The sequence below is a fragment of the Poecilia mexicana genome, unplaced genomic scaffold (assembly GCF_051168715.1).
Source record: "Poecilia mexicana isolate PSO_F unplaced genomic scaffold, ASM5116871v1 scaffold_6, whole genome shotgun sequence".
Taxonomy (NCBI): Eukaryota; Metazoa; Chordata; class Actinopteri; order Cyprinodontiformes; family Poeciliidae; genus Poecilia; species Poecilia mexicana.
The window spans coordinates 25,087,595-25,109,998 of NW_028263375.1; the positions used below are offsets into that span (position 1 = coordinate 25,087,595).

Below are 22,404 nucleotides of genomic sequence, written 5' to 3' on the forward strand. Positions count from 1 at the left end.
GAGGGGGGAGATGGAGAGAAAGATGCTTTGCCCTCACATGATTTGCTCTTTTTCTCCACCCTGACATGGTTGCCCGGGAAACCAGGGTAAAGAAGGCGGAGGGTGGAGTGTGACTTTAACCAATGGGGAGCTTCCGTTTTGCATGAAGGTGTAAAAATTGACTGTACTAAAGGGCATCGATGCATCCGCCTGTGGGAGAGAGAAGCTCACGGTGAAATTCCCAATTAGCTTTTTTGTGTGATGGAAACAGAGGATCTTTGTGAGGTTTCTCTGCGGCCGAGGCTCGCAGCTAAAAGCCGACTCCTCTGGGTTCCGACTAAAAACAATCCAGCTACAGACGAACACCAAACACCCGGCATAGGAAACCGCAAGTGCCACACAAGGGTCATGTCTCGACCCCCGGCAGTTCTCAGGGCATTTTGATTTATTCCAGTCATGCTCTTTGGAGCTCTTGCAGGACGGACACGGTTTGTTGTTTCGTTCTATGGTAATCCTCACATTAATTGATAATGACAAGCTCACTCAGGATTTCTTTCAACATTTCATTAAACTGTTAAGCTTTTATTAAGGCATCTTTGACATCTGGAGCCCTCAAAATCCCGGTCAACCAAAAATCTGTCCCCGTTTATTGAGACTGACAGTACTATTAGGTTTTAAATAGCTTAAAAATTTGTCTTAAGAGTTAGAGAAATAGACAAAAAAATAATCCTTCATAGTAATAATCTGCTGCTATTAGTTTTGTGTTGTTTGTTCTACACAAATTTAATCGTTTCTTTGTGTTTGAGCTTGACTTGTTCAGAAATACATCTTCGTCACTGACTTTCCATCAAACGTGGCCCATCCATTCAGATTCCTTCTGGCCTGGAATAAAACTGTTGTTTTGAAGTTGCTTATAGTAAGAGGGGACTTAAATCAAATTCTGCTAGACCCCTAAAGCAACCGCTTGTGTTGAACCTCTTTTGTCCAGAGGTTTTGTTCAGCCTCTGAACAAAAGAGGCTGGAAGAAGCGGACTGAAGCTAGCAGCAGCATGTGTTTCTATCCACAGCATCAGTTGGGTTCTGCACTGACACAGGCTGAAAGGCCAGTCAGAAAAGAAGAAGAAGTCGGTTCTCCACAAGCTACAGTAAAAGTCAGATTACACTTTGCAAATGCACCGTGATGTTAGCACTGTTATCTGACTAAGTCTGACTGTAAAGTACAGGGGTGGAAGCATCACGCTGCAGAAAACACTGGTGGTGTTCACAGTATAAAAGGCGTCATGGGGAAGGAAGGAAGACTGTGTAGAAACATTGTAGCAACATCTGGAGATATTCAGAGGAAATTTCAAACTGGGGCAAAAATGGGTCTTTCAAATGAACAACGACGCTGTTGAAGTCCAGTGCAGTGTACACGTGCAACAATTTATCTCTCTCATTATTTTTGACATTTAGCAAACACTACAAATTTTGGCAACTGACAAAACAGAAAATGTTTTAGTTGAATGTGACAGTATAATAATATGAGAGATGGCAGGAATCTTAATGATGCACAAATTTAATTATAACAATCTGTCAGCACAACTAAGGAACACAAAAAAACAAGACTCGCACAGAGAAAATAGTTCTGAGTTCCCAGATGATATTTTGCTTTCTTTTATTCTTGCACTGTCAGTCAATACATTCTCAGCAAATCTGTAAAATTTATATCTAAAAATAGTTTTTTTTTCTGATTAGTGTGTTCAGTTGGATCAACTCTGTTCTTGAACTTTAAGTAAATTTTCTCTGGTGGTGTGAACTTAAGTTTGAACTCCTCATGTCAGCAGACATCAAGGAACCCTTATTGTGCCTCTAGTAGCTCTTCTGGACCTCTAACAGAATCTGATTGGCGGGCTTCCTTCTAAGCCGGTTTTTGATAGTAATCGTGTTCCTAGATTCTCGTTTGTAAGTCAATTTGTGTAAAATGAATAAACATTTTGTGCTGCTTTCACCTGTGGTTCTCCAAATCCATCCCACAGATCATGTAGACAGCAGCGCTCTAGCATCTGTGGATGTCGGTGTCACACAAACTTCCCATGGGAACCCTTCACGATGCAGATAAAATCTTGATGTGGAAGCGTTTGGGTGAGATATATGACTTCACACCGGAGCTAAATTGGTACTGGATTGGCATACAGATACAGTTCTGACCTCACAGCCGGACTGGCTTAAATAAATTGTGGGGAGAAGTGTCACCGCTTCAAGGATTTATAGCTTCTGTGTGGCCAAAAAGAAAATCCTCACCACAAAACATGGATTTCTTGAAAGTTTTATGATAATTTTCTTACAAAAAGAACAAAAAAAAGTATGAATTGGGATTTTCTTTGCGATTCCTTGACTCCCTCTCTGCTTCTAGCATGTGGTTACTTGTTTAGCATCTAATTGAGATTAATCCCCACCATCTTCATGATCCACAAGGAGAAAAACTGCATCAGCATTAATTGTCATTCCTAAAATGTGCCCTATGTTTTCTTTTTTTTCTTATTTAGCTGGATCTCCCTTCTATGCAGGGTGCACTGAGAAAGACCATCTAGAATTAAAAGCAGACTTAGTGGTACCTTCAAGTTTAACGAGTTAGTATAGTGAGAGTGCAAAATGCACTGTCTAATTTGGACAATAAAGCAACACAAGTCCATTGGGAAGAAGAAGGGAAATCTTTTCTGCTCTGCCTGGGAGCGTTTTGACCTGTTTGTTTAGACTAGCCATATGCAGCACAATGAGCCGCCTTGATTAGTTAGACCGTTATTCAGATCTTCAAAAGCCTTTAATGGGCTTTTTCTCACTTGATAGCCAAAAGCCAAAAGTAGTTCTTTGAAGTTTTCCAATAAACAGACACAAGGAAGACTGTTTATTTTGGGTTCAGCTGCTGCAGAGCATCAGATCAAATAATTAAGATATCAGTGGGATGTAGATGGGTGCACTGAAGGGTCAACTTTTTGCTACCGTGTTTCCCCGATAGTAAGACACCCCCGATTGTAAGACGTATCAGGGGTTTCAGGGGGGTCGGCTAATATAAGCCGTACCCCGAAAGTAAGACATGTCTTACTTTTCGGGGAAACACCTCTCATCTAGCTGCGCGCCGCCTCCTGCCCACGTCCGCACCGTCCCCCTCTCCATACGTCGCCGCGTCTGCCACCTCCCTCTGATCTTAATGAGCGCCGCCTCCTGCCCACTTCCGCGTTTTATGGTTAAAACAAAAGATTCGACAATTTTTTTTCCAATATAAGACATACCCCGAAAGTAAGACATAGTGGGGCTTTTGGGGATAAAAAGAAAGTAAGACACTGTCTTACTTTCGGGGAAACACGGTAGCTTCATGTGGAATGATTTGTAAAGCTTCTAAGCTTCCGCATGAGGTAATTCTGAAAGCTAAGGGAGACCTGCTGTACTAGACTTTGACTGGGTCAGTCAGGTCCATGCTTGATTCAAGATGAAGCATGGACAAGTATATTTTTATTTATCTGTGCCTGCTGAAGAAAAGTTTCTCCACAACATGATGCTGCCACCGCCATGTTTCTCTCTGTGTGCTGTACAGTGTTAGCTTTCTGCCACACAGTGTTTTGTATGTATGCCAAAATATTCAATATTGTTCTTATCTGATCAGAGCACATTCTTACCTTTGGAAAATAAGACATTAAATATTTAAGGGGTTGGTTATAAAAATTTTAATTCAGAAAAAAAAATGTTTTAAACTCGTACACCAATTTGTTGTTGTTGTTGTTTTTTTTTTTAATGAAACTGAGGCTTTTATCTTTTAAAGACTTCGAGGGTCACCCACACATCATACAGGCTCCAGCTCTCAATGCTTTTGACCATCAGCACAAAACATATTCACTCATTGGCTTTTAATACAGAGACATTAAAATGTTTTACTGTTTTAGTTTGTGGATGCAAAGTCAGTTTTATAAGTGATTAGATCTATTTTTTTGATAAAATGTGTTTAAACACTTTGCAGAGTTTCCACGTGTTCCTCTCTCACATTTTTATCAATCCGCCACTGGTTTGATTTATTACCATTCTCTTACAGAACCGGGGACAACTGCGCTGAGAACTGTGTATTACACACCTGCTCAACCACTGAGCCATGTAGCGCCCCAAAAGTGCAGATAAAAAAAATATAGTATAGTAATATATATATTACTGAGGGAAATAACATTTAAACTTTCTTCACAAAATTCTCTATATTAAGTATTATGTCAAGCGGCTGTAAATCCCGTTAGTACCACAAGGGGGCATTATTAACACTTGTTCCTTGTTAATTTAGCTAGCTCATATTTAGCTAGCTTACACTTGGCTTGAGCCAGGCTTACACTTTAAATCACAATAAATATGAGGCTTCAAAGAATAACATCAAAATCATAAAAACTATCCTCTCAAAGACTGAATGCGGCAGTTTTTATTTGTTTATTTCCAATGAATTTGTGTGGGTGGGTGAGACGCGATCAGAGTACTGCCCCCAATTTTACGTAGTCACGCTGAGACTTCTGGGAAACAGAGTTCTCATTCTTAGTATTTCCAGCCCCTCATTCCCGTCTCCTGGTACAGCTAACAAGATGCCTGCCGTACATCATAAACTGCTCCTTGAGGACGCCTTGCAGGACAGTCCTCAGGTACGCCTGTGTGTTGTTTTTTTCTCGTGTGCGGAGACAGTTATCCCTTTTAGTGCGTTACCAGCGCAGCGGTTAGCTTTACGTTAGCCTAGCCAGTATCCAGTACCCACTGTAGGCTGTTTCCACTGGTCGATGATGAAAGCGTCCAGTTGACACATTATTAGAACGTAATCCCCCCCGTGATTAGGAGAAACACTTCTCTACCGCAAACACAACCTCCTATGTAAATATCACACATTTTGTGGCGTGTATTATATTTACAATGCTACCTCTCGTCATAGGGTTGTCTTTATGTATATATGGTGTACATCCTAAGGCTTCTGTCTCAAACATATAGCTCAGTGTGAATACTACTCTCTGTACAGTTTTATTTTCCTCTGCGATATGTAGAGTTCGGTTGTAGCCGGCAGCAAAGCCAGTTTTGGCCTGATTCTTAGGGTGTGGGAAAGGTTTCCATCATAGTCTGCAGCAGGGCTGTGTCACTGACTAATATCGCTACGTTTGCAGGATTTCAGTGCATAACAGAAGAGTTAAATCAGCTCTGGAGACCCTCGACTTGCTCCCCGGGCTGTTTTCTCTTGTTTGTTGCATCAGTTTTGCTTCAAACAGTGTTGTCATCTCTACTGGGTTCTACTTTAAGTGCAACTCATGCAAGAAGACATAAAGATGTACATTTTCCTCCCTTTTCAGGAAGTTTTCTTCACTAGAAACAGGCCTAAAATAAAAAAAAGAAAGAAAGCCAAGGCTGACAATGCTGCTAATAATTTCTTTTTAATGTAATAAGTCTTATCTTTCTTTGAGTGCCAAAAGTCAACTGCTGAGAAATGTAAACAGACCTAACCCTTATGGGCGTGTACCTCTCTGCTCTCTCTGCACTTCCTTGCTGCACCTGTTTGCTACCATGACTTGGCTCCAACTTGAGTTTTCTTAGTTTGCATAGCCAGCCTGTAGTAAAATAATCTTCATGTCTTTATTTCCACCTTAACTCAGCTTATCAGTTCCTAATGAAATAACCTCAATTTGTTCTCTTATCCTCTCTTTAAACTCGCAAAGATGTTAATGTCGTTCAAACCTTTTCCACATTTTTGTGGCTGAAATCTAAAAAGTCTGGTATTCATTTCTACTTCCCCCTCTCCTTTATATGATATCACTGAATACAATTCTGACCATCAAAGGACATCTAATTAGCATCTTCATCATTAAGTGTTGTGTTCAGCGTGCACATTACACTGACCACATTATAAAACATGGTGGTGGTCACGTCATGCTGAGGGGATGATATACAGTTTTCATATGGATTAGATTAGATCACGGCACATTAATGTGTTAGAAGGACTGTAGTAAGACTTGAAAATTGCTGTTCGCTTGCGCTTTCCATCCATAAACATTTTTTATTTACTGTATAAAAATTTAAACCACTGATTCTTTTTCTTCTCTTGTATAGTTTAACCTTTCAAGTTTCTCTAATGTATATTTTTACATAATACATGTAATTTATGTTGAGTTATAAAAAATAAAATAAAAAAACTGGTTGGATTTCCTTTGAAAGTACTTCCTGAAATTTCTTAAGTCCAGATCTTGAAACTAATCTTCTCCCTCACTGCGAGTCGGGTGGCAAAGAGATGCAGGGAACTGTTCCCCGTTGGCCCTCTGACGTTCTCCGTGTCGTCCCACAGACCCGCTCCTTGCTGAGTGTGTTTGAGGAAGATGCAGGGAATCTGACGGAGTATACCAACCAGCTGCTGCAGGCCATGCAGAGGGTGTTTGGAGCTCAGGTACCAAAGCGCACACGCTGTGTTCAAAATGAAGTGAACTTTGACTCATCCCTTATCTCTTCATTTTGTTAATTCCTTTATGATACACAAGGGGAAGCTACATGCTGATCTCTTGTAATTAACCTTTCATAATAAGCAACGCCTCGTCCTCCTCCTGTCTTTGCAGAGTGAAATGGGACTGGCCACAGAGCAGCTTTCACAGCAGCTTCTCGACTACGAAAAGAAAGTAAGTTTGCAGACACCTAAGCATCCACATCAAAAAGTTCATCCACAAAGTAACGCTAATTAGTCGACCAAGGCAAAGCTGGACAGAAACAAACAAACTAGGTTTAATTAAAAGTTTCTAAAGCTGGGGACAGGCCACAGCACTTTGACAGCACAGGTTTTTGAAAAAGACAAGGTGTTCACACAGACGGGCTGGGTGTGGTTCGGTTTGGACGAGTGAAAGACTGAGGTTCACATGCTTAACCACTGGGCCTGCTGCTGCTTCACAGAGGACAGGATTCTTTCAGACCAATCGGTCGCATTAAAGTCTCGTGGAAACTCTTGTGAGGGTGGAACCAGCAGGTGGCGATAATAGAAAATGTTCTTCTACCGGGTTATATTTCTGTGACACTCCCCTGTAAAAGGGAAGAGCTGCAATTTGAAATATGCTGCAAGTGAGGCACAGACAAGTAAATATGAATATGTTGGGTTTGAAGTGACTTTAAATGTCGGCTGTGATGTAAAAACAATGTTATTTGTTTCTGAACAAACAACTGAAAACTTTTTTTCAAATAAACCCTGAAGATTTATGATAGTTTATGAGGAAAGTATTTCATTCAGAAATGTGAATTTGTCAAGTTTAATATGTGAATTGTTCAGTTTGTTTTAAAAAGCCCTTTAAGATTTATTGTGTTTTTGTTTTGAATAACAGAGTATCTGTTTTTTTGGGGGTGGGGGGGTTTAACACAGCATAATTGAAATCAGTTATGTGATAGCTTGGATGATGCCCCCTGCTGTTGTGAAGGTTAAAGGTTACAGGCTAAATTCTCGCTGTGTAGCTGAACGTGGAACTCCCCTGTCATCAGGGCCGAATTATAAGGATCTGGGCCCCTGGGCTGGAAACTGTTTGGTGCCCTGTCCACAAAAGAAAAGTTATTTCACTAATGCAAATTACATTTGTATGAACTGATGACACTAACTGAAGATGCTAGATTTTTTTGTTACGTCCCTTTGCAAAACATTTTCAAATACTTTAGTTGTTGTTTATATTCACAAAAATCCCAAAATATTAACACAACTCGTCTATCTAACGTACAATATTTGCAAAACAGGCATTCATTAAAATAAATAAAATGAATACAAATCTGTGAGGCCTCCCCAAAAATTGGCGCCCTGGGCTACTGCCTCTGTAAGCCCTTTCTGAAGTCTGGTCCAGAATATTATAGAAACGGTGTAAAGAGCGTCTCTCTATTCCAGACAGACACCCAGTATCGTGACCAGTCTATCATCTAGTGTAGGTGTGATATGAGAAGTGAAATATGCTTCAATTATCCCTATACTGACATCAAAACAACAAACAGAAAGCTGTCTTGTATCCATTAATTTTCTCATAGCTAATGGAAAAATCACAGCAGATCATTTTGTAGAATTAATATGGAGTCACACAGGAAAAATGTTTTTAAAAGAGAAAAACTAGAGATTCATTTTGAGGTATTCTGACAGAAACTAACGCCCAACTTCCCTACACTTTAGGTTTTGAGAGTTAAACAACTCAAACCGCTTCTCCTTCTGTCTAGAATTTTGCCCTCGGGAAAGGTGACGAAGAGGTCATCACTACACTACAGAGCTTTGCAAAAACCGTTGGAGAGGTAAGGCCCCGTCCTTCTTAGCGTCACTCCGCGGCGGTCCTCCGTAAATCCGTGCTCTCACCGAGCGATGATAAACTGCTCCAAACTTATTAGTTGGGTTCTTTATCTCATTACGGGAGATTTTGCACCTGTGCTCCCTTCAGCCTCCTGCAGGGCGGGAAAGAAAAAAAAAAAAAGAGCCTAATAAGAAGATGGACAGACTATCAGTCCTGTGAGACCGGAACCGAGTGGCTAAGCGGGGAGGCGGATGTGATGTGTGTCATGCTGGATGGATGAACACAGCGGAGCAGAGCGGCGGGTCGATGGATGGATGCGTAGCTGAATCAGGAGTGTGTGCGCAGGCAGAGCAGATGGACTTGTCCCCGTCAGCTGCAGGGGTTCAGGAACCTGCCCAGGACTCACATCGTCAAAGACACGAGGTGTTGACCTTCTACTCCATCGTCCACGGCGAGGAAACGAGGCTCGGTCCTGAATCTAATCCAGCCGATCCGCTCCCATCCAGTCAAACCAAATCCACCAGCTTCATCCTTCAGACTTGTTAGCCGTTGGCGTGGAGCTTGTTGATAAGCGCAGACAATAAAAGAAGGATTTGCTCATCTGTGAGATCCTGTTTCCTTTATCAGGGTAAACAGAAGGGTTTTATTATTGTTATCCTCTACGTAACCCTCTGCTCCACAGAGTGGAGGCTTTTCTCTGCAGTGAAAGCCACTCGGTGATTGAAAATGATCTTTCCTAGCTTGAAAATGTAACCTTCAAGAAAAAATAAATAAATATAAACGAGAATCCTCCAAGATGTCTGTTGAGGCCCCGCTTCCTGTCCTTCTGCTGAGCTTTTTTTTTTTTTTAAATGTGTAATTTTTTTTTTTCTCTTTCTTTTTCCCAGCTAAACTCGCTCCACTCCGAGCTGGCCAACCAGATGGCTGACAGCATGGTGTTCCCCCTGATCCAGTTCAGAGAGAAAGACCTCACAGGTAGCCGAATATAAAACGGGAAAAAAAGAGAAAGTTTTCCCACATTTATCTTGGATTATTTAACTAAACTTTTAAACTTTGCAGAGATAAGCACTCTGAAGGAAATATTCGGTATCGCCACTGATGGTAAGCGTCAACTTTTGGTGCTTTCAGAAGGAAATTGCAGGCCTTATTTGCAGATCTAATGTCCTTCCCACCCCTCTCTCTCTCTTTCCTGCTGATCAGAGCATGAGGCGGCTATGGTCAAGTACAGCCGACTGCCCAAGAAGAAGGAGAACGAAAAGGTAGAGTAACCGCAAAGTGCCAATTTAACAAGCTGCAAAAAGCCTTCCAGAGCGGTAGCGCTGCTGTTAATGCAGTGCAAGTGTTCGATGACCATTTGAAACTGTGCGATGTGAACAAAAAGCGACCTGCTGCAGAGCTAAATGTGCTCTAAAACTGCAACACTTCACGTTGAAGAGCAGACGCTGCAGCTATTAAGCATGAGAGCGTGTCGTTTTGCGTGGACAAGGAGATGGGAGCTCGCTCATTTGCATTTTTAAGAGCGTGACGACTGTTTGCATACAATACGCAGGGGAGTGCAAATCTCGATAGCTATCCATGTGCGAGGGATCCATTTGCATGCTCAGGTCGATTCTGTTTGGACAGCTGAAGGCAGACATGGTGAAGGAGGTGGCCTACACCAGGAGGAAGCAGCACCAGGCCTCGCTGCAGTACTACTGCGCCCTCAACGCCCTGCAGTACCGCAAGAGAGTCGCAATGCTCGAGCCCATGCTGGGCTACACCCAGGCGCAGGTACTGACCTTTGAACTGTGTCCCAGCACATTTCGGTGATCGTGCATGTGTTCGCAACAAGAGGCAGAAATGTTGTTGTTTCCTAAGTTCCTAGGTTTATTTGTATCGCACATTTCAGCGAGTGCCAAGTGCTTTACGCCATAAAAACATAATGGTGTCCAATTAGGAAGCAAGCATTTAAACATCACATTTACATTTTTATGAATCAAAGGCAGCTCTAAACAGGTGAGCTTGTTGCATTGATTTTAATGAAGTCAGTGTTTCGGCAGTTTTGTGGAAGTTTGTTCCAGATTAGTGGCGCATAGAAACTGAATGCTGCTTCTCCATGTTTGGTTCTGGGGATGAAGAGTAGACTAGAGGAAGCATGTTATGTCTTTCCCACTTGGAAGTGTCCAAGATAAATCTACCTTTGTGTCACATGATATTCATACCCCAGGGAAGCAGGAAGTCAGTTCCTTGCCCCTCTGATAAACCTAAAACGTTTAGTATGAATTTAACCTTTAATATTAATGTTGAAGTTTTTTCTGCCACCCCAATGAGCAGATCTACTCAAATTAAAGTGATTGACGATGATTTCACAGTTTTTACAGCATAGTGTTTTACATGACTAGAGCAATAAATGATTGATTTATTTAAGGGTTTGCACACTGATCCACTAGGATGTGCTAATAAATATGAAGCTAGAAGCTGTGTCTTATTGGCTTTGCTGGCAAGAAGAAAATGAGTATAAAGACATTTTAATTGCAGACCCACCCAGGAAATGTGGCGTAATGGCTAACCATGACTCTGTTATCTGTTCACTCACAGATCAGCTTTTTCAAGAAGGGCCTTGAGCTTGTGTCAAAGAAGATGGAAAGCTTTCTCTCCTCAGTGTCCAACATGGCCCAAAAGTAATTAACTTTAATAGTCAATGTGTGCAACTGATGAAGCACAACTTTGCCATCTTGTAAATGTTTGAAAAATCCTTGAATCTTTCCACTTAACATCACATCACAACCGCGAACCTTTATCGTATATACAGGTGCTGGTCATAAAATTAGAATATTGTGATAAAGTTCATTATTTTCCATAATGTCATGATAAAAATTAAATTGTCATATATTTTAGATTCATTGCACACCAACTGAAATATTTCAGGTCTTTTATTGTTTTAATTTTGATGATTTTGGCAAACAGCTCATGAAAACCCAAAATCCCTGTCTCAAAAAATTAGAATATTATGAAAAGGTTCTCTGAACGAGCAATAAAAATAATCATCTGAATCAACAAAGTAACTCTAAACACCTGAAAAAGATTCCTGAGGCCTTTAAAAACTCCCAGCCTGGTTCGTTACTCAAAACCGCAATCATGGGTCAGATTGCTGACCTGACTGCTGTCCAGAAGGCCATCACTGACATCCTCAAGCAAGAGGGTGAGAAACAGAAAGAAATTTCTGAACAAATCGGCTGTTTGCAGAGTGTTATATCAAGGCACCTCAGTGGGAAGTCAGTAGGAAGGAAAAAGTGTGGCAGAAAACGCTACACAACGAGAAGAGGTGACCGGACCCTGAGGAAGATTGTGGAGAAGGGCCGATTCCAGACCAAATTAAATTTTCATCTCCATAAAACTTTTCAGCAGATGGAAGCATGAAGTGCTCCAAAATCTTCTGATAGCTGCTGCATTGATCCTGCCCTTGATAAAACCCAGTGGACCAACACCAGCAGCTGACATGGCACCCAGACCATCACTGACTGTGGGTACTTGACACTGGACTTCTGGCATTTTGGCATTTCCTTCTCCCCAGTCTTCCTCCAGAGTCTGGCACTTTGATTTCCGAATGACATGCAAAGTTTGCTTTCATCCGAAAAAAGTACTTTGGACCACTGAACAACAGTGGTCCAAAGTGCTGCTTCTCTGTAGCCCAGGTCAGGCGCTTCTGCCGCTGTTTCTGGTTCAAAAGTGGCTTGACCTTTGACCTGGGGAATGCGGCACCTGTAGCCCATTTCCTGCACACGCCTGTGCACAGTGGCTCTGGATGTTTCTACTCCAGACTCAGTCCACTGCTTCCCCCAAGGTCTGGAATCGGCCCTTCTCCACAATCTTCCTCAGGGTCCGGTCACCTCTTCTCGTTGTGCAGCGTTTTCTGCCACACTTTTTCCTTCCTACTGACTTCCCACTGAGGTGCCTTGATATAACACTCTGCAAACAGCCGATTTGTTCAGAAATTTCTTTCTGTTTCTCACCCTCTTGCTTGAGGATGTCAGTGATGGCCTTCTGGACAGCAGTCAGGTCAGCAGTCTGACCCATGATTGCGGTTTTGAGTAACGAACCAGGCTGGGAGTTTTTAAAGGCCTCAGGAATCTTTTTCAGGTGTTTAGAGTTACTTTGTTGATTCAGATGATTATTTTTATTACTCGTTCAGAGAACCTTTTCATAATATTCTAATTTTTTGAGACAGGGATTTTGGGTTTTCATGAGCTGTTTGCCAAAATCATCAAAATTAAAACAATAAAAGACCTGAAATATTTCAGTTGGTGTGCAATGAATCTAAAATATATGACAATTTAATTTTTATCATGACATTATGGAAAATAATGAACTTTATCACAATATTCTAATTTTATGACCAGCACCTGTATTAGATCTTAAGAGAGGAATGTACGTGAACGGCTGCCGCACTTTTCAGACTTTCATTTGAAAAACATTTTTGAAAACCACGTAAATCAGTCTCACTTCCTCACAATGATGCACTTCTATTTTAGTCCCCCCACCCAAAAAAAACCCAAACAAAAACAAAAAAAACATCCAGGAAAACTTACAGTTGCAATGTGACACCGTGTGGAAAAATTCAGGGGTGTGAATATTTTGGATTTACAATTAAGTTGAGATGTTTTCCCTTTAAAATGTAATTTTTCTGTCCAGTATCCAGAAGCAGCTGGACGCCGAGGCCGAGACCATGCGCATGGCGCAGAAGGAGCTTCTGTCTGTGGAAGACACCGTGTATATGCCGGATAAGGAAACTGAAACCGTCAATCGCACTCTTATCCAGAAGGCTGGCTACCTCAACATTAGGAAGTAAGACAGGGTGTATGTGCATCCTAAAATGGTCCTAAATTCATCCGTCTTGAAATGTCTTAGACTCATAAATACATTAATCGCAGGTCTTAAAAATTTTTTCGTGGCAGGACTATTTAATCTCATATGTAAGTTTCTGTCAGGAAAATGTTTGAGTCACACGTAAACATCTTCATTGCGTTCTGTGACTGCAGGCGGTTGAGGCTACCGCTAACTAGCTGCTAATATACTCCGTCTAGCTAGGTGTTTATTATGGGTAAGTACAAATTTATTTCCAGTTGGCAGGACGTTTGTTTTTGCCACAGGTTTATTTCTGTAACCTACCAATATAAGGGTAGGTGCGTTATGTGCAAAAAAAAATCGTAATTCAAGGTGGCCTTAGAAATTTGACTTGCTGGAGCCTGCAGATACCCTGTAAGATTGATTACCATAATTTTGACCCTATCTGAGCTCCAGGGATGTTTCCTGGTTAGTTGTGACTGATGGTATTCTGTTGGGAAGGTTTTTTTCTCTCCATTAATATGCAGAAAACACAAAGGAGAGAAACAATAAGTGTCAAAGAAGACGAGGTGGGTCAGGTAGCATGGTGGCAGCGTGCTCTGCCAGCTTATTGTAGAGCAGATGTATGAGAAGGAAATCTTCCTTAATGGCCAGAGGGGATAAAACCGCAGCGTGGCGCGCGTTGTGATTTAGTGAAATGCCAGCGCTGTCAAACCCCGTCGCTCCCTCATATACATCAAAGCTCTTTGACAAATGTCTGTGACTCCAAAGGAAAAAGGTTTCCCAGAACGCCAGTCACTCTGAACATCAAGTGCAACCTCAAGTTCTTTGATGGGACTGAGGGCAAATGAGCTCTGCTGTTTGTAATGGTTTCTTAGTATTTAGCGTTTGAGTCACAGAGTCCACCGGGAGCCACGCACCTCAGTATTTATCCAAGATTATCTAAGCATTTCCGGTTATTTCGCAAACAGGACGTGGAAGGAGAAAAAAGGAACACAGATGACTAATTCATGTGAATCACACACCTGTAGTTTAGAAATCCATAGGTTAATGGATTTCATAAACACGTAGATGACAACCCATTTAATAAATTACAGTATTAATGAAAGTGAATTTAATTTCAGTAATTCAAGTCACTCAGTTCTCTGCGACAAGGGTGAGTGTATTATGTAAAAATGACCTTTTCTTATGTGTTCCCTCATCAAAACTATACCTGGAGTTCCTCCAGACTAGCGGCAGCAGCAGTTAGCAAACACCTGATGGAACTGTGCATCCGCTTAGCTCTTCATATGAAGTACTTCTCAGTGTAAAGCTCCTAAGAACGTCTGTAAATGAGATGATGGAGGAGCGATTATGTGTTGGAGGCAGAGTGTCGGAAAGGGTTGGCGCTTCTTAAAGACACAGAGGCCAATTTTCCAGGCATCAAATTGCGAAGTCGTGTTTGAGATATACAGCATTTTTATAACTGAAGGTAACAGTTACTTGATTGTGCTACAAAGTGAAACTATGTGCCCAGAAAATATGTAATTAATCAAGTTCAATCAAAAACTTCATGAAAGGTAGAAAAACTCTAACCCTAGCTGAATTAATTAACTTAACAGCCCAGAGTGGTTTGGCCTGGTGTAAGCTTAAGTTGTTTTTCTGAGAGACTACAGAGAAGTAGTTGGCATTAAAGGAGCACAAAGCATTTGAAATCTGTAGACTCTGCAAGAACACAGGGCCCACAGGAAAAAAAAATTAAAAAGTGGAAAAACTCAATTTAAGAATCTTAATGGGGCAAATACCTTTTGGCATTCAGCATTTTTTTCAGACCCCAGAAAATTTTCTTTACACAAAATTATAAGCAATCCCGTGTCAGTTGTGCAGCAGAACTGAGATTAGCGTTGAGCTAATCATAATTTATATTTCTGAAATTGATCAGGCACACACTGTGATTTATATTTCAGTTTCCATGTGGAAATTGCTGACAGCTAAATGATCAGGACAAATGACTTTTGCATCAAAAGTGTCTCAAACTTAGTTTTAGAAAGCTAAACAGGTGCTACTATCCTGCGTGGCGAATCTTAATGACTTCCTGTTTGTCATGGCTGAAGCTCCATTGCTTAACGCTCCATTCATGTCCAATAAGGCTCTTTGTAATGATAAAACACATCGTTAGTTGTGTTCGCGGAGCAAATATTAACCAGACAGGGTGAATCACTGATGAAACTTGTGCTAATGTTGGATTTCACCAGGTAGAAACAGGTAGTTAAAAGTTAAAATGTCATATTTGTCAGAATTAAGCCACTGCTGAAATGTAAATAAAAGAAATGGATGGATGATTTGATTATATTCTGTAGATCCTCCTGTTTGCGCAGGTTATCACATTAGTCTTACTCATGCTGTCGTCGTTCTTCCCGTTTCCCAGTAAAACAGGCCTGGTGACCACAGCCTGGGATCGACTCTTCTTCTTCACCCAGGGAGGAAACCTCATGTGCCAGCCTCGAGGGGCCGTGGCGGGGGGCATGGTGCTGGACCTGGACAACAGCTCCGTCATGGCGGTGGAGTGCGAGGACAGACGTTACTGCTTTCAGATAACCTCCCCCTCAGGAAAGACGTACGCGCGTCCTTCCCCTTCTGACAATTACAAGCAAGCCAAAAATACGATCAAACTTGTTTTAATTGCCTCCGTTATCGTTCACGCCCCTCCCCGCCCCCCGCAGGTCGATGATTCTACAAGCTGAGAGCAAAAAGGAGTACGAGGAGGTCAGTGAAAGAGGAGGCAGCTTAAACGTCGGTTTGTTTGATCTTCATCACAGAGAGATGTGCTGCTACGAGTATCTGTCACGGGACAATGGAGACGCTGTCAGGCTTTCATCATTGTTTTTGCTCGGACACGTCTGAGTGGACTCTGACAGCTGGTATCAGTCGAGTTATTTAGGGGACGTTGTGGCAGAACCAGAAGGAGGTCTAATCTGTGTCTGTGTTTGTTCCTTAGTGGATTTGCACTGTGAACAACATCTCCAGGCAGATCTACCTGACTGATAATCCAGAGGTAAAGGCACAATTTGAATGTTAAACAGAGCAGCAATTATCCCACCATCCCTGTTTGTAGAACACAATGCTGGCAGTAGGCTGAGTTTTTACACTTTTCACTTTTTTTTAAATTTTAATTCAATAACGGCACGCAATTTTCTTCCTGCTTTACAGTTGTGCTCCTTTGTGTTAGTCTATCACATAGAATATGTAAGTTATCAAAGTTTGTAAAAACACTTTGGTAAGGTCCCGTGTTGCAGCTTTTAGAAACTGTCAGTAATGGCAGCCCCACATTTCTCAGAATCACATCTCATCGGCCCAATTCCCAGCACAAATTGGTCAGATTGAGAGCAATAAATAGAAATGAGACAGTTTGGAGGAGCTTAAACATGGCGAGCTAAGCAGCAGATGGAGAATAATTTTAGAATTAACTAATTTAATAAAGCTTCACAGCTTCAGCCTCTCAACACAGCCCGTTTTGTCTCATTTATCTTCTCTACCGTCCTAATCCTGATTTATGTTAATTATTGAAAGGCTTTGCTCCTCTTTAGGCCGTCGCTATCAGATTGAACCAAACCGCCATACAGGCAGTCACTCCAATCACCAGCTTTGAGAAGAGACAAGAAGGTGCACCCAACCCCGACAGGTCAGCATCACACTTTAAAACACACTGCTGTATTTAGAGAACTGCTTAGTGCGTCCTGTTGTTATTAATGCAAAACTGTTGCAAATTGACATAGTTCTCCTACAAGAAGTTTTTCTGTTGAACAGGATGAAGTCGGTATTGGCCAAAAGACCTTTTTGACATGATCAGTCAAAACATTTCAGTCAACACAAAGATGTGCTTGCTAGCTTTATGAAAGTCCTAGAAATAAAAGCGAGCTTGCCTTTAGCGGGTTCATTCCCTGAAGCTCAGTCATCCTTTGTCCTGTCCCTTCAGAGCCAAGCCGGGAGGTGCTCAACCCGCTGGAAGCGATTCCCAGAAATCAGGGGCCGCTCCAGAACCAGAGGACCTGATCGCTCCTGGGACGCCCATTCAATTCGACATCATGCTGCCGGCGTCCGAGTTCCAGGACCAGAACAGAGCCGGGGGGAGGTGAGGCAGAGCAGTCGCATGATTATGCTTGTTTATCCATATGCAGGCGGGGGGTGAGGCACCGCTAATTTTCCCCAAACACTGGCCTCACTGAGTTGATTACATCATTTCCAGGAAGCCGAGATCTTCGTAATGGCCGGCGACGCAGGGGGTTAACTGCGTTTTTTGTTTCGCTGATGCATGTGCTCGCATCGTTACAGGCGGACGAATCCTTTTGGGGAAACGGAAGAGTGTACAGCAGAGAGCGACGGTAACCTTAAGACTTGTTCCACGTGCCCCGTAAAGACACCGTTTGTGTTAAACTGTTGTAAATGATTGTCTGTTTACCTCCGCAGACTCCCTCCTGCAGCAGGTGTTCGCCGTGCGCTTCCTGGGCTCCATGGCCGTTCGGTGCGGAAACAACCAGGAGGTGATCTACGAGGCCATGAGGCAGGTGCTGGCGGCCCGCGCCATCCACAACATCTTCAGGACCACCGAGGCCCACCTCATGGTCACCAGCAGCAGCCTCAGGTATTTCTGTTTGTGGGTTTTTCTTTTTTGTTTTTTTTGGAGAAATGTTCTTTTAGCATCCATTTGCAATGTAATTTGTAGTTCTTATCCAGGGAGGAAATAAACTCTTTATCCTCTGTTGTTTGACATACATTATTAAAAAGCATCCATTAAGCAGTTCTTCATTTTAAAAACTATTGAAAATGCAGAATATCGTCTGAATCTCTTAGAGTGCAAAACAGGCAAACATGTTGAAACACAGGGAGGAGATCCTAGATGTACCCACTGCTTACTGGGCACATAAATATTCTTTTATTTCATAAAAAAAGTACAAACTGATGAGGTTTTCCTCCCCCCCCCCTTTTTTTCTTGCCACCCCCAATATAATCCTTCCCTGAGTGGTGAGCTATAATCACCCATGTGACACATTTGCCTTAATAATCACATTTCTAGCATTAAAGCTTAGGGGTATGTAATTTTTGTCTGGTTTTGTAAGACTTTGACTTATCAAGCTGTTTTTCTCTTGATGCCTCTACAAAGTATTTGTATCATTCTTAAAAAATAACAAATAAAAACATGGTTACAATTGAAAGTAGAAAAAAAAAGAAGACAAAAACATCCTAAAAGAAAAGCATTTTCTTTTCTCCTTCACAGGTTGATTGACCCACAAACTCAAGTAACAAGAATAAGCGTAAGCACGCCCTAAAAATCGGGTCACTGCTTTTAATTAAAGGCTCCCATCATGCTGTCTGCACCACATTAATACCTTTTATTTCCTCAGTTCCAGCTAGAGGAGGTGTGCCAGTTCGCAGCCCATCAGGAGAACGGGAGGCTGATGGGGTTTGTGGTCGAGGGGAGAGACTGGAGCGACGGGAACGAGGAGGGAGAGCCGTCGTTCAGCGCCTTTGTCTTTGAGAGCAACACGGAGGGCGAAAAGGTTCAGCTCTTCGCCTCCCGACAAAAATACGTGTTTTTGTTTTTCTGCTCGACTTCAGACGCATGCTCACCGATGCTGAAAGTGTGTAATTAGTTCTGCCCTCTTCCTTTCATTCACAGATATGTTACACCATAAACTTGGCAAAGGAGATTACAGAAGCAAAGAAGGTAAATATGTTATGGGAAACGGAAGACAAATCGAAATCCAGGATGTCATTCTTGATTCTTTTGATTAATTCTATTTTTTTATGTAAAAGTGTAAAGTGAGGCGACAGTTTTATATCCATGTCAGGACTGATATGACTCCATTATGTTTAGATTTTCAGCATTAAAAATTATTTAGTTTGAAGTGAATGATGATTTGAATAAAGAGAAGACTAAATGTCTCCACTAGAGGGAGCACCTGGAACGTAAACTAGAGTGAAAGGAAATTTCCCTGGAACTTCTTCACATTTTCAGAACCAAACTCATTTGCGGTGCGTAGTTGTGACGTGAAAATAAATGTAATCAGCTCCTCTGAGTCAAAACCATGTGGAACCCTCTAACAGTGCGTTAACATTTGTCTCTACTAGTGTTGGACACCTACAGACTCAGATTTCCGCCCACTACATCGTCATACTCTTTCAGTTTTCTGATGAACCAAGCAGTGCTATTTGAGATGCTCGAAGGTTGGAGATATAGTTTTATAACCTAACGGGTTCATAAACGTCTCCACATACTTTCTCCCTTCTACATGATTCTGTTTGTTCACTAAGAAACTTCATAACGAGGCAACTTCCGATGTCAGAGCTGGTTGCACTGGATTTTATTTATGGATATCAGAGTAAAGGAGGCGAAAAATAAAAGCAACCAAAAAAAAAAAAAAATATGTGGACGTCTGACTGTATCGTGACAAAATGTGAAAACTTACGTTTTGTAAGTCAATGTATTTACACCATAGAATCACTTGCACAGTCTCAATCCAAAGCAGGTGAAGTAAATCGGTCTGTTTCTGTTAAAGGATCCAGAAGCTCTGGCCGAGCTGATAAAGAACATGCCTCTGACCAACGACGGCAAGTTTCTTCTTCTGGAACCCGAGACGGGCGACTCGACCAGCGGAGAGAACCAAGAAGACCTGGAGTCTGAGGCCTAGTCGTCGTCAGAACATTCCTTTCTCTCCAGGAAAAAAACAAAAACAAAAACCAGGTATCATTACGACTTCCCCGCCCCCAACTCTAGTACTGTAACACCATCCCGAGAGCGCAGGGTTCACTTCCTTTGAGCTTCTGCAGCCACATCTCCAAATTATGTCATGGCGTTTGACCAAAAACAAAAGTCAAATCCATCTCTTTGGTGTTCAATATCATCTGGTCCATGCTTACACTAGTATGGATCTTTGAAGTTCTTCATTTCCTTGTACACCATTTTACACAGCATGCACATCCTAAGGTCCTGCGCTCTGATTGGTCCTGGTGGTGAATTATTCACCTCAGCTTAGGTTTACGTTTGTTTCAGCTTCTCATAGTGTGAAGGTGTTTGTGTATGAAAAAAAAAAACTTGTAAGTAATTAATCTCTTTTGGCATTTTTTTTTCTTCCCTGAACGAAACAAATATTGCACTTTTAAGGTTAAGCACTAATTAAAACAGCAAAAGAAGCTAAGTGCGTGAAAAAAAGAAAGTTTAGACGATGGTTGTTGCTTTTGCTTGCAGTGACTATAGCGGTTTATTATAATCAGCCATAAAATATGGGGCAGGAGAGAAAATGTTTTGCTCTCTCTCCACAAACTTTAACACTTCACCATCTTAAGCATTCCTGGTGAGCTATATTAACATCACGCTTGAAGTAGTTTCCCCACTACCTGTACAAAAACAAATCTGAGGATAATCTGTCTGCAACATCCTCATCGAGAACCCCCTCCAAAAAAAACAAACAACTCTACGCTCCATTCCTCTGAGTCGTGTGTAAATATGATTTGTCAGAGTGTCTATTTGCTGTTTAATCTGCGTGTGTGTGCAGGGACTGTTGCGGTTCATGAATAAATGACACCGACTCCACTTGTAGAAGATTAAAGCCTCTGTTCTGAGTGCCGAACAGTAATACGAGAGGAAACTCCACTCAAATTGTCTCCATTAATGCATGAAAGAATGCCCAGAGACATCCGCTTCGCATGTTTCAAAGCACAAGAGCTGAAAGCGTAGTTATCTGTGGGAATGTTGGACGTTTCTTGCCATTTGAACTTATTTCAGCAGATAAACTGTAAACGATGGAGATTTTGTACAGATAAGAAAAGAACCTGACCTTGAATGTTACATTAAATGATTTTGTTTAGTTTATGTTACCAACAATGGAAGAGGATTAGAAACACTATTTGATTTAGAACTGGTTTTCCTGCTATCCCAGTTAGCGTAAAGGTGAAAAGTTAGCATACACTCACTTCACGGATGAATTTAACAATAAGTTTTGGCCTTAAGTGACCCATTTGAGCTGTTCTTTTTCATTCATTTCAAAACTAGAACCATTCAGGATTTTTTTTTTTGTCCAGCCTAGTCATAAAACCTTCATTGAAAAAAGTATTTATCTTGTTGATGTGGAAAGCTGCATATACCTGGAGCAGGTGTTTTCTTCTCCCAAAATAAAGATTGTCAAATACAAGTATGCAGGAGGGTTAATATTTCATCCTCTATGTATAGTTTCAACCCTTTGGGATTTAAATAAATTGAAGGTAACTCTTGTTTTTCAAATAAAATTTGCAAATCCTTCAACCTCTGAGATGAAGAACCACCCAAATGCATCCTAAAAGGTTCCAAATTAACCAGACATTCATGTCCAGTGTGAGCAAACGTGATCTTTTCCACCGGAGCTGTACATAATTAAGACGAAGTTCATTTTGGAAAATGTGCATATCTGCTTTCACAAGGCCTATTAAAGTTTGGCTCTTATCAGGTGATGGACAGACAAATGCAAGGCAAGGAGAAGTTAAACCGAAACAGCCAACATGGATTGCAAAAAAAATAAAATAAAAAATAAAAATATGACTTTGAGGAATGTACACGTTGGTGAAGCTGGGGGAAATTTATTTAGTTACATGTACGACTGCAAAAAAAAAGTAGGAGGTAATGCCTGATCTAGGACTAGTTTGTGTAAATGAATTTACAATATCAGTGCAATGTGAAAAGGTAGAGAAAATCGACACCTACTGTAAAGATGGCCTGCTTCTCAAGACTCCACAAACCACTAAAATGAACCTTTTCAAATATCAAGCGCTCTTTTTCTGTTGCCGGATCTTTATTTGCAGTGAGTCTGATGTACAGCAAACTTTCTCTCCTCCAGAATCCTGAGTAATGCAAACTAATGTGATTACCGTTTCCCATCAAGAGGTTTTTTTTGTGTGTGTAATGACAAAGCTGCTGTTTGTGTTTCCTCTTTAGCAAATTAGTGGCTGGAAGAAATGAGTTTAAACTTTAATATTCCATCCGGAAACTAAAACTTTCCTTCTGTGTGCGACCTGCTGCAGAGCTACAGCCTTGATATATTTTTTGCTTTGTAAGTAATTTATCATTAGAAACATTCTTGGTACTCACAGTGAAGGAGGTACATTACCATAATATTAGCAGGAACGTGTTTCTTCACTCTGTCTTTTTTATAAACGGCTACATTTATTACCTGAAATGCTTTGCACTTAATTAAACCCGGTTTTCTAAAACCATTAATGTTAACATTCAGTCTTTAATAAATATGTAATTTCTTAACCGAGTTACTGCTTGGAGTTTTCTTTTTCCTTTTTTAACACATTACTTTAGAAATTTTACATAAAA

The 22,404-nt window shown here is 41.3% G+C and overlaps 1 protein-coding gene across 1 annotated transcript; it reads left to right on the forward strand.

Moving 5' to 3' along the window:
* The first annotated feature begins 4,489 nt into the window (after nucleotides 1–4,489).
* appl2 (adaptor protein, phosphotyrosine interacting with PH domain and leucine zipper 2) lies at nucleotides 4,490–22,342 on the forward strand. The gene is made up of 21 exons (XM_014987445.2): nucleotides 4,490–4,625; nucleotides 6,302–6,400; nucleotides 6,567–6,626; nucleotides 8,182–8,253; nucleotides 9,137–9,224; nucleotides 9,309–9,350; nucleotides 9,450–9,508; nucleotides 9,873–10,019; nucleotides 10,827–10,909; nucleotides 12,921–13,073; nucleotides 15,481–15,669; nucleotides 15,776–15,818; nucleotides 16,051–16,107; nucleotides 16,640–16,734; nucleotides 17,029–17,184; nucleotides 17,385–17,434; nucleotides 17,520–17,694; nucleotides 18,328–18,364; nucleotides 18,455–18,610; nucleotides 18,730–18,777; nucleotides 19,610–22,342. Exons 1-21 carry the CDS (start codon nucleotides 4,569–4,571, stop codon nucleotides 19,739–19,741), a joined length of 1,998 nt encoding a protein of 665 aa, XP_014842931.1. The 5' UTR covers nucleotides 4,490–4,568; the 3' UTR covers nucleotides 19,742–22,342.
* The last annotated feature ends 62 nt before the right edge of the window (nucleotides 22,343–22,404 follow it).

Excerpts from the sequence above, each read along its gene's own strand:
- appl2 (XM_014987445.2), top strand. The coding sequence starts at position 4,569 with ATGCCTGCCGTACATCATAAACTGCTCCTTGAGGACGCCTTGCAGGAC. Across the intron at positions 10,910-12,920 it reads GTGTCCAACATGGCCCAAAA|TATCCAGAAGCAGCTGGACG; the intron begins GTAATTAACTTT and ends TTTTCTGTCCAG. Across the intron at positions 18,611-18,729 it reads GCAACACGGAGGGCGAAAAG|ATATGTTACACCATAAACTT; the intron begins GTTCAGCTCTTC and ends TTTCATTCACAG.